This window comes from Bactrocera dorsalis, chromosome 5 (genome assembly GCF_023373825.1).
Source record: "Bactrocera dorsalis isolate Fly_Bdor chromosome 5, ASM2337382v1, whole genome shotgun sequence".
Lineage (NCBI taxonomy): Eukaryota > Metazoa > Arthropoda > Insecta > Diptera > Tephritidae > Bactrocera > Bactrocera dorsalis.
In genome coordinates this window covers 46,917,425-46,930,429 of record NC_064307.1, presented here as the reverse complement: position 1 = coordinate 46,930,429, position 13,005 = coordinate 46,917,425, and the positions used below count along the sequence as shown (strand labels likewise).

General features: G+C 36.6%; 1 protein-coding gene across 2 annotated transcripts in view; it reads left to right on the top strand.

Moving 5' to 3' along the window:
* Positions 1-4,876, top strand: part of LOC105224275 (uncharacterized) — a 42,614-nt gene extending 37,738 nt beyond the window's left edge. For both annotated transcript variants that reach the window (XM_029549427.2, XM_049458467.1), the window contains exons 3-4: positions 135-701; positions 764-4,876. In XM_029549427.2, coding sequence (XP_029405287.2) covers positions 135-701; positions 764-1,767 — 1,571 coding nt within the window. In that variant the 3' untranslated portion in view covers positions 1,768-4,876. The remainder of the gene's footprint in view (positions 1-134; positions 702-763) is intronic.
* The last annotated feature ends 8,129 nt before the right edge of the window (positions 4,877-13,005 follow it).

The window sequence follows — 13,005 nt, the reverse complement described above, 5'->3', positions numbered from 1 at the left end:
GCAATAAACGGCATCCTCAGCGCCCACAAACACATTTATATAAGTTTTTATTACATATTTAGCACTTACGTAATACGCCCATTAATTTCTTTTAAAAAAGTTAAATAATTTTTCAAATTAAACTCCATTTTCAGAGGCGCGTATTTCTTCAAAGGAACTGCCGACCGCTCGCTGGCGCCGTGAGCGACGCTCGCGCGCTTGTGAATACCCCACTATAGGCAGTGGCGCGGCAACTGCTGCCAGCAGCACCTCAACCTTAAGCAACCTCTCGCCTGCGCGCACACCACCACCGCCTGGTGTCTGCGCTGGCGGCCTACCATCGCCGGTGAGCGCGCATCATCATGTAGCGGGCTCGGTGCACAGCGGCGTACCGCCACCAATGTCCATTATGATGGCCGCGGCGATGCGTCCACTTTGTGAATCCACCAATCGTCCAACTCCACCGCCTTCGAACTCCTCAGCGGCGGCTGCGGCATATCATCATCAAAGCGGTATGGAGAGTCCCATTGATATGTCGGTGTCATCGTCAACGCTGAAGCACCGCTCCTCACCGCCACCGCCGTATCGCGCGCCTCTACCAGGCTCCACATATGCCGCCGCGCTCGCGCGTCCCAGCGTAATTACACAGGCGCCATCGAAACGAGAACGCGAAAGTGAACGTGAGCTGTTGGCTAATCGCGAGAATGATAATCGCAGCAATGGTAAGTATTTACGCTCAAGCGCATAACTTAATTGTACTAATTTGTATTATGTTTATCTACAGAATCCGTTTCGACTTGCGACACGGTCATCGATGAGCATTTTCGCCGCTCACTGGGTCCGAACTATGCAGCACTCTTTGGCAAAAAGTCACCTGGTCACAATCCAGTAACACCATCGCTACAGCCGAGCGCAGTCGCTATGACAACAACAGCAGTCATCAATACGCCCACCCCCACACCACCACCAACGCAGCCCCCTTTGGCACCATCCTCATCGTCTTCGACACTGCCACAGCTGCAGCCGCAGGCACTGGTTGTGGCACACGCCTCAACACCAGCCGCATTGCCACCCTACCATGCAACTGTCGTCGCACCACAAGCGCTCATCTCACCAAAGCCGGCAGCGGTGTTACTTTCCCCGGCCGCCATTTACGCGGCTGCGGCTGCAGCTGCTGCTGCACCTCCGCCACCACAAATTGCTGCTCTATCGCCGCATCATGCGGAGCATGTGATGGCTGTCGATTTGCCGCCACCACAACAGCAACCATTGGCTTTGTCCACTACGCAACGCAGCAATACACCGCAACCAACAACACCAAATGTTGATGTTGGTGGTCCAGCAATGTGTTCATTGCCGCTGTCACCAACAAACGCCTTACAAACATCACCGCTACCACCAGCATTCCCCGCGGTCACACTGCGTAGCCAGACATCAATGGAAGCACACTCAACAAGTAGCTCGCACTCACCAGTGGCAACGCCGCTACAATCGCCAAATTCTGTAACGGCAACGCCGACAATGGTGTCCTCTTCGACGCCCCAAACAACTACACAGACAGCAACAGCAACCGGTGGCTCTGCAACGCCGCCACCCATAATGCCGGCGATTATGCGCATCAAAACCGAACCGGGACTGACGGCAACAAACACGCCGCCAGCTTCACCAACCTCGACCTCATCGCCCACCAGCATTACAGAGGTGAATGCTTCCGTAGATGATCACTTTGCCAAAGCGCTGGGTGACACTTGGAAGAAGTTGCAGGAGAACAAGGAGGTGCGCAAGTGAAATATAAGGTGCCGCAGGAGGCGAAAAAGGTTTGAATACGTAAATGAAGAGTGAGAAGGTGTGGCAAATGTGTGAGAGCATGCCAGTAAAAGAGGTGACTACATGTGAAAAAGAAAGCAAAAGTGAATAATAAAACTGTTTCAAAAAAACGGGTACTAATGTTGCCTACTACAACTATTAATTATATTTGATAGGAGAAAAGAACAAATAAAATTTAGAGAGAGATTATAAAAACCCTTTAGTTACAACTCTATGTACAATACTCTACAGCGAATTCCCAAACGTAAAAGTGAAAATGTTTTTTGATCCCTTGAAAAAGTCTTCTATCCTAACCTATAACAATTAAAAAAAATTGTGCTGCCAACATAGACTATAAAAGCTAATTTCTTTGCCCTGGAAGTTTGGAAATTATAAGCAAAACTTTGAATTCATAATCAAAATATAAAATATTCAAAAATAACGCATATCTATAAGCAATTAAAATAAATATACTTTAGTGATAAAAGCTTGTGAAAATTCTAAAACAAAGAGTACATCATGACAAACTCTAAGCTGAACTTACTAATATTTTAAGTGCATATAAGATCTTAAAAAAAAAGCATCGAAATAGCGATGTATTTTCTTTAGCCCATACATATTTTGAATCGTTCAAGCAAATGCTTTAATTTACCAATGGAAATGATTCGTTCAATTTCTTAAGTATTAGAGACACATCAGTAAGCTTGTTGGATAAACCATATGTTTCCTATTTTTACATCTTCACATCCAAATTAATAGTTATTAAAAAGTAAACAAAACCAGCTGATCTGTACACTAATGTTAGATTGTTTGAATGTCAGTTGTAAATGCAGTACTAAAATAAACATTTCATTTGAAATATTTTTCAGAAATATTAAAATCAATTACAAGTATACTTCTTACTTTTTTTTATTTTTCTTCTTCTTGTCAATTTTTTACAATTTTTTTCTGCGTTTGCAAATGTCATGCCTTTTGCCTATTTCTTCTGCAGCTTGCTCACATTGGTATTAAATTAAACATCTATTGATCTCTAAATTAGATTCTGTTGCATTAAAACATTCATTGTATAATTAAAAAGAGCGGAAATTAATACATACCAATAAATTCATATACGTATGTATATTTTTAGTACCAATTTCAAAAATTAAGCTCTTTATGTAATTAAAAATGTAATTTTCCTTAATTTAATGCAATATTGACAGATGATTTCAGATGATTAGTTGTATTTAGATGCTACTGATGTAAATATAACAAGTACCATAACGAAGGTCTAAGTTCACATGCAACCGAACATTTCCTACTCTTGCAACTTGCAGGAATCAAAGTGCAAAACATCAACCAGAGCATTTTGATATATGTATACGTGTATCAAAACTCATACACTGACCAATATAATCGGCATAAGGTTTGTTTGAAAAAAGGAAATCATTATAAGGGAGGAGTTAGGGTAGTTCGACTCGATTTTATCTATTAACTATTATCATGCCACATACTAAAAAAATGTTCCCTTGGTTTCATTAAGGTTCCTTGCATACAATCATCACTCATATGGAGTAAAGACAGCTGAATGTTCGAAAATCCTGATATTAAAAAGATACACTGTTGTGAGTAAAACAAGCTCTCTCAATTTTATTAAGATACCTCACATATAGGCCGAGATACATACATATGTATGTGGTATAAAGTCACACGAAAATTCGAAAATCTTTATATTAGTTATTAACGCGATTCAATCCACTTGTAGGACACAGAAATAGTACTGAATTTTAATTATAAATCTGACACATTGACCAATATTTTTTGGTAAAAAGTCAACTAAGTATAAGTACTGAAATCCAAATATTCAGTACCTATGTCGAGGCTTAAACAGTTTTTATTGGATTTAGACAATTTTAGGCCATAGACATACTCTAAAAGGGTTATTCGTGGAAAGTGTTATCCCGTTATATGAATTGCTTCTTGATTTTCACACTCGGAAGGACAGAATCAGATGGAATTTAAAATTGTGTTATATGAAACCCAGGCGTGGCTTTTATCCGTTTCGCCCATTTTCACACTGTAACGTAAAAATTGAATGCCACATATCAAATTTGATATGTGTTTCACCTAAATGTGGGCGGTGTCATACATCCAATTTTGACCCTGGCTCCATTAACGACATGTCAGTTTCATATCTTAATTTAGTGCTTAGCATTTTTTTTCGACTAATGGCGTTTTGTGGGCTTGGCAGTAATACGATTTACGGATTCACGTCCTCACGTCTTTTTCAAGGATCATGTGCACCAAATTTCATTGAAATATCTCAATTTTTACTCAAGTTGCAGCTTGCACAGACAGACAGACAGTTACTCGGAATTCAACTCGTCTCGTCATCCTGACCATTTATATAATAACCTTATATCTATGTCGATTATTTTCAGGTAATTCATATAGCTAAACTATATTTAACTGCATGCTGCAAGAGTATAAAAATACATAAACAAGAGCAGTAAAGAAACAGGCCTACTTTGACATTTTATGACTTCAGCGTATGAGCGTATCGTTTACTTAAATTATTATTATTTTTTTAATTTAATTTATTAACCAAATATAAGTAGATAATTTTGTTTATATACAATATCAGCATTCCAACAGCGATATTTTTCAAAAATTCAATTCAAAAATGTTGTTAATGCAAAGAAATCTATTTTTTCAGCAGTACCAATAAAAGTGTGTGCGGTTAATTAACCATTATATAAAATATCAGACGAATTAGTGAGAGTGATTATTGAAATCGTCTGTTAGGTGCATACTATTAGCAACTGCACGGTACCAAATGTAAATGTTTATTGGTTATATTGCTACTTCCTTCAACTGTGTGTCAAATTGTATGCAGATTCTATATTTCTTATATTATAAAGAAGAGAAAAAATAGTAGCAACTGACTACAAGTATATATCAAATTTAAGTAATAAATAAAACTCTCTAAAAATGTTATAAACAAATACATAAAGGAAAACAAAAAAAAAATAACTATAACCATACACTAATTGAAATTAAATTTAAAAATAATATTTAACTGGACTAAAGTACTACAAAATTTTATTATATACACTTGTGCTCACACAATTAAGCCACTTAAACATTATGGTGTACAAATTCATAAAAGTTGAATTTTATTGATAAATCGAAAAAAAAAGTTGCACAAAATTAAAATAAAGTACTTAAACTTTATTGTACTTATAGTTTTGTAAAGGTAAATTTTAATATAAAAGCAAAAATCTGTCTTCTTCTTCATTGGTATGTATTTTCCGTGCTCATATAATTAAGCCACTTGTAAAAATAAGCTGTCGGGTAAAAGAATTCGATGTTTTGTTCAAAAAAACTTGTCTTATTTAGACTAATATTTTGTTGGGAATCCCTTTTGCAAAATTACTTCCCTGCAGCGTTGGTTCATTGTACGGACCAGTGTGTTACATTGGTCCAGAGTAATTTTGCTCCATTCTTCCTTTAAAATTTGCCACAATGTAGCCTTATTTGGCGGTTTTCTCGCCGCAACTGCCCTTTTAATAATCCCCTATAGATTCTCTATAGGGTTTAAGTCCGCGTTTTGGACAGGCCACTCAAGACACTTGAGACGGTTCATCGCAAACCAGTCCTTAACGACCCTGGAAGAGTATTTGGGTCGTTATCCTGCTGAAATATTCAAGCTAGTGGTAAGTTATCGGCGTAATTTCCATTTAGATGTTCTTCTAAAATGTCTCTGTACATACTGCCAGTCATTTTGCTCTCAACTTGTACAAGTGGTCATACTCCACATGAAGTAAAACACCCCTATACCATGACTGATGATCCACCCTGTTTGACAGTTTTTTTGGTATACCGTGGGTTCAGTTCTGGTAGTGGTGGTCGCCTGACATAGGGTCTACCGTCATTCCCAAAGACATTAAATTTAGATTCATCACTCCATACCACTAGTTCCCAGAATTTTGAGTCCTTTTGCAGATGCTCTCTCGCAAACGCTAGCCTTCGTTTGATGTTCCTTTTTGTAACGATCGGTTTGCTTCGTCCAATTCGCCCATTTAAGGAATTTTCCTGTAATCTTCGGCGGACTGTCTGTGCTGATACCCGTACACCATGATTTTGCTCAATTTGGGCTCTAATTTCGCACGAGGTCAAAAAAGGATCCACCTTGCTCATCCGTACTATCTGCTTGTCGTCGTTAGGAGTCGTTTTTCTGGGTTTTTTACCGGGCAGATTTTCAAAAAACTTATATTTTTTAAAATATTGTAAAGCCTTCTTAACCTTTCCCCAAGAAAATTTTAAATATTCCACTGTTTTCGCAATATTTTTGAACTTTTGGTAATATTTCCATATGCCTCTTCTCTCACATGGAACGGAACTCTTGTTCTTACCCATTTTTTTAGAAAACTTTCAAAAAACACTTTTAAATTAAATGGAACCAATAAACTCTTCACTTTTTTAATAATTTTTTTTTACACAGATCGTGATTGCTAAGATTTCGTTACACTGGCTTAATTATATGAGCACACCCGACTAGATCACCTGCGAATTTATTTTAATTTTTTCGATAACCACGATACTTATTTCTCCGAATATGATCTTAAAAACTGCCCAATATATAATGGAAATTTTTTGCATACCGTTATACAAATGAAAAGCTAATTCGGTGAATTTATTTTAAGAAACGTAGTTTTGCTATGCAGTGGCTTAATTCTGTGAGCACAAGTGTATATAAATAATAAAATAAAAATATAAATATTAAAATTAAAATTCAAATTAAAAATAATTAAACAAGTAATTAATTATTAATTTGTAAAAAATAATTAATTAAAAGATATTAATAAATTTATAAGCAAGAAAAGTAACTGTATAAAGATCTCATTGAATGCAACTTTTGTGAACAATTTAATAAGCGCAGATTTTACGTAATTATTACTAACACTAACACAATAGCTTGCAAAAAAGCATTAAAAACTTAATAAAATTGTATTTACATGTATGTATGTATGCATACATGTGTACATATGTATGTATAGGTATATGCGTACAATATAAATTCATATTCGTTTCAATTTTAGTTTTATTGTCTAAGCTGGTATGGTGATTTATTTGAAAAATTATTGTAATATTATTTCTCGATATAATTTAGGGTTATGTAGATTTACAGAGAAAACATAGCTAATATTACAAATGTGCATAACGTCACGTTAATTATTTCTTAAGCATAACCAAAAGAAAACAATACAAATATGTGCATAAATATTAAAAATTGAATTAATTAAAACAGCAGATACGTGTACTAAATAATAAATATAATTATAAAAATATCTATGTAACACAACTACCGTTTCTACAATTGATGCACATTTACTTTTTTCATATTTAAAAATTAAAGGTATACGTAGTACTGAATGTATGTATTATAAATAAATAAATTATAGTTGTTACTAATATGAGTATTTCTTAACTTACAAAATGTTTCATATCGAAATAAAAGTAAAATAAAAAACTGCTTAATAACTTCATATAATATATAACTGCATATACATATGCATTTGTGTATGTTTAATAAAGAATACATATATACATTTCAATTTTGCTAACAAACTACTTTCTGCAAATATGAAAACAGTTTGGGTTCATATAAACATTTTTTATGTGTGAAAATAAATATTAAATAATATCTTAATAAGATGATCTACAACACACATATAGTATATATAGATTATTCATTATGATTGCTTAAGATTTCGTATACTATTAATATAACTAGTAATAAGCGTTGGCCAATGTATTCCTATTATTTTGATAAAATAAAAATTGAATTGCTTTATAAAATAAAACAAATTTTAAATATGAGAAATAAACTTGTTTAATTTGTTTTTAGTTTTGTATTATAAAGTCCAAAAAATATTTGTATACCTACATATATTCTTCTTCTTCTTTACTGGCGTAGACACCGCTTACGCGATGATAGCCGAGTCAACAATAGCGCGCCAGTCGTTTCTTCTCTTCGCTACGTGGCGCCAATTGGATATTCCAAGCGAAGCCAGGTCCTTTTCCACCTGGTCCTTCCAACGGAGTGGAGGTCTTCCTCTTCCTCTGCTTCCCCCGGCGGGTACAGCGTCGAATACTTTCAGAGCTGGAGTGTTTTCGTCCATTCGGACGACATGACCTAGCCAGCGCAGCCGCTGTCTTTTAATTCGCTGAATCGTTGTCGTCGTATATCTCTTACAGCTCATCGTTCCATCGATTGCGTTATTCGCCGTTTCAAATGTGCAAAGGACCAAAAATCTAGCGCAGAACCTTTCTCTCGAAAACTCGCAACGTCGACTCATCGGTTGTTGTCATCGTCCAAGCCTCTGCACCATATAGCAGGACGGGAATTATGAGCGACTTATAGAGTTTGGCTTTTGTTCGTCGAGAGAGGACTTTACTTTTCAATTGCCTACTCAGTCCGAAGTAGCACCTGTTGGCAAGAGTAATCCTGCGTTGGATTTCCAGGCTGACACTGTTGGTGGTGTTAATACTGGTTCCTAAATAGACGAAATTATCTACAACTTCAAAGTTATGACTGTCAACAGTGACGTGAGTGCCAAGTCGCGAGTGCGACGACTGTTTGTTTGATGACAGGAGATATTTCGTCTTGCCCTCGTTCACTGCCAGTCTGGAGAAAGCAGAACTAACGGCGCGGGTGTTGAGACCGATGATATCAATATCATCGGCATACGCCAGCAGCTGTACACTCTTATAAAAGATTGTACCTGCTCGATTAAGTTCTGCAGCTCGAATAATTTTCTCCAGCAGCAGATTGAAAAAGTCGCACGATAGGGAGTCGCCTTGTCTGAAACCTCGTTTGGTATCGAACGGCTCGGAGAGGTCCTTCCCGATCCTGACGGAGCTTTTCGTGTTGCTCAACGTCAGTTTACACAGCCGTATTAATTTTGCGGGGATACCAAATTCAGACATCGCGGCATAAAGGCAGCTCCTTTTCGTGCTGTCGAAAGCAGCTTTGAAATCGACGAATAGGTGGTGAGTGTCGATTCTCCTTTCACGGGTCTTTTCCAAGATTTGGCGCATGGTGAATATCTGGTCGGTTGTTGATTTACCAGGTCTGAAGCCACACTGATAAGGTCCAATCAGTTTGTTGACGGTGGGCTTTAATCTTTCACACAATACGCTCGACAGAACCTTATATGCGATGTTGAGGAGGCTAATCCCACGGTAGTTGGCGCAGATTGTGGGGTCTCCTTTTTTATGGATTGGGCATAGCACACTTAAATTCCAATCGTTGGGCATACTTTCGTCCGACCATATTTTGCAAAGAAGCTGATGCATGCACCTTATCAGCTCTTCGCCGCCGTATTTGAATAGCTCGGCCGGCAATCCATCGGCCCCTGCCGCTTTGTTGTTTTTCAGTCGGGCAATTGCTATTCGAACTTCTTCATGGTCGGGCAATGGAACGCCTGCTCCATCGTCATCGATTGGGGTATCGGGTTCGCCTTCTCCCGGTGTTGTGCTATCACTGCCATTCAGCAGGCTGGAGAAGTGTTCCCTCCATAATTTAAGTATGCTCTGGGCATCGGTAACTAGATCACCTTTGGGGGTTCTACAAGAGTATGCTCCGGTCTTGAAACCTTCTGTAAGCCGCCGCATCTTTTCGTAGAATTTTCGAGCATTACCCCTGTCGGCCAGCTTATCAAGCTGTTCGTACTCACGCATTTCGGCCTCTTTCTTCTTCTGTCTGCAAATGCGTCTCGCTTCCCTCTTCAACTCTCGGTATCTATCCCATCCCGCACGTGTTGTGGTCGATCGTAACGTTGCGAGGTAGGCAGCCTGTTTTCTCTCCGCTGCGACACGGCACTCCTCGTCGTACCAGCTGTTCTTTTGCACTTTCCGAAAACCAATGGTTTCGGTTGCAGCTGTACGTAAGGAGTTTGAAATGCCGTCCCACAGTTCCCTTATACCGAGTTGTTGACGAGTGCTCTCAGAGAACAGGAGTGCAAGCCGAGTAGAAAATCGTTCGGCTGTCTGTTGTGATTGCAGCTTCTCGACGTCGAACCTTCAGATACTAGAGAATGGTAAAAAACATTATTTACCAGCAGATATTGTCCATACAATGCCCTATGGTCCTAATAAATCAAAAATTTACAAAATGGCGTCGTTTTAAAAAAATTGAGTTTTACCCAAAATTTTGACCGTTTTTCGTCTGAACCTGTAGAAAAAAGAGAGCAATTGGTTAATGTTTCTCCGAATGAGAAGCTGACTGAGTTGACTGACATTTTAGAACGCTGTTCCTTAAAACCTATTTGAGATGTCGTTTTAAAATTTTAGTATGTTATATTTAAGGTCCATCGAAATACGATCGGTCAATTTCTCGTTCATAACTTAACGAAAGCAAATCAGTAAATTTGAAAAAGGTCGTTTCGAGAAAAATGCGTTAGAAGTTTCAACAATATACATATGTATGTATATTCATACCTGCGACCGGTCGCTTCTTAGAACATTGTCATTCAAAAACTTTTCAAGATACCACCTTGCCGATTTCAAAGGAAATTTTTGAAAATATGAACTATCGAAAAAGCAAAAAAAAAATCGCTTTTTTGGAAGTGTCACACTGGTATAGCCCTTTAATTAACTTAAACAGCTCTACATTTTGCATTGATTGAACTTTGGGCAGTTAGTTGATATACTTATGTATACCTTGGTGTTCTAACTATTCGCTTGTCATTTTTACTACAATTAAGGCCCCCTATAAGGTTTTCAACACAACTGCATTTCCGTTGAAATTTGGTGTTATAGCTTTCAACTCAACCTGTCAAAAAAATTCGGTGAAGTCTTGTCAAACTTCAACTTTTTTTAGTATTACGGTTTTAAAATCTCTGCCGGTGGGATTGGGCAGTTGAAGAGTTGCGATTTAGAATAGCATCCCACGATTTCGGGGTTAAAATGGGTATGTACGGATAGAGGAGGTCCTCCAGATCAAGAATATATGTATATATAGTTCCCGCTGACTTATTTTTTTGAGATATTTGCATTTACAGTTCAAAAAACTAACTCTTTAAAATGCGTGTTTCTCCGATTTATAATGTATTTTACACTTATATTTTTAACTTTTATATCCACTAACACTTCGCTAATTCGTTTCTAATCATTTATTCTATATTAAATAGTGCAAAAATAACTTTAATTCCATATCATACTTTAGTTAAAATCCATTTATTCATAAAATAAGAAAATGGATGTAAACAAGCAAAACATACCATATTTTGTAATAGAATAAAAATAAGAAAGATTATGACATCGTAAGTAAATTCATTACCGTGTGATGAGTAATGCAAAATCTTTTAGAATTCTCATTATCTTGATAAATTCCGGTGTTGGATCGGCCAGGGTTATTTTTTTTGAAGAGAAGAAAAAGGAGTTCAACGGAAAAGAACTGAGCATGCCCAGGTGTCGGTCCGAATGAAGGTTATTTTTTTGAAGCGCGGCCGAAGGCTGCCAACGCAAAAAAGAGTTCAACGCAAAAGAACTGAGTACGCCCAGGTGTTGGTCCGACCGAGGGCCGAAGGCCGCCATTGCAGAAAGGAATTCTATGCGGAAAACTAATTATATATTTCCTGTCATTGGGGTATTATTTTTGGTTCTCCTGTAAAATATGAACGTAAGGTAGCACTGATTATTAGTTAGAATGCAACCCTTTTGTTACTGTGTTAACAAAAATACAAACTACATTTTGAAAATATTTAAATAAAATTAAAGGACTATGGGAAAATTAAAGGACATTCCTTCATCTCATTGAGTAAAAGAGCTAAATGATTCCTCAAACGCAAATAACTTACGAATCTACAATATACATTATTTAAAAGCCATTTAATAGTCAACAAAACTTTGGCTTAGTTAGTGTTAGGAAGTTCGAATGGGTTAGAGTGATCACGAAGACTTTTTTCTTATGTGCAGCACATTAGCTTTGTCCCCAACATTTTGTCATCGCAATACACATACATAAATGAAAACTAATGTCCATTTTTATAATTATTCACTTTTTCGTTAGAAATAACTACATAAATTAAATTGTTTTAATTTTTTGCTTAAAAGTTTGTTTGTTTGTCTGCCAAATATTAATTTTTTAGGTTGGCAACACTAATAAAGCTTCGACTGAAAATAATTGAAAATCGTAATTGCAATAAGAGTTGGGCTGATCTGAGAATACCTTTAACTTCAATTTAACCTATGTAGTATAATTGATGACCGTAATGAAAATTTAATTTTGTTCCTACTCTTTTAACAATTTGAATATCACTAACTTTATACAGTGATGTCAAAACAAACTAAAGCAACCTTGCCATATAAGAAATCTTGCAACGAAATTAACAAATTTTAATAATAATATATATTTCGAAATAATAAGATAAAAGTAAGTTTTTATCAAAAAATTTCATTAATAAAATCGGAAAAATAAAATAATTGCTACCTCTCTTAAATTAATAGTCAATTTTAACCTTGCTCGTTTTGCAACAACCTTGTAAAATTCTCAGGTAATATAATCCTGTAAATTTATTGAATAAAACATATATTTTTCAGCATAAAGGTTACAACAAAATTAATTTACGTAAGGGGTATTTCGTTAGTTGATACTTCGTTAAAAGGCTTAACTGTGATCATACTTTTTGTTCTACCTCTGTAGTATGGTAAATTTTATTCCGAAACAGCTGATTCAATTTTATTAAAGAGTAAAAATGCCTCAACAAAATGCAAAATCAAAAATTGTCAGTAATTTAATTGAAAATTATGTGGAACAGATCAAATTTTTTACTGGTAAGTAGTTTAAATTGATGTACAGAGGAGCAGGAGAACAGCTGATGTGATATTACCGAGTAACGAAACAATTATCAAGCTTGCCAGATGGATAGTTCGTTACTCGGTAGAATTAATCTGTTAATTTTACAAAAACAAAATACATGTAAAAAACTACCGAAAAACCACTAACGAATCAACAAGGCTGGTCTGAATACCTCTATAAAGTGCATATAATTTCAGAACGATAAATACAATATCATATTTCAGTAGACAAACAAAAATATCACGATTTAACAGCTCTTCCACTGAACATGCTATACTCGTTCGAGTATCCAGCTGTCATTCGTACTCGTTGTCCTCGACCTGTCATCGTTTGAACGAGAAAAACACCTGCGGCGAATTCATATAACTTCACAA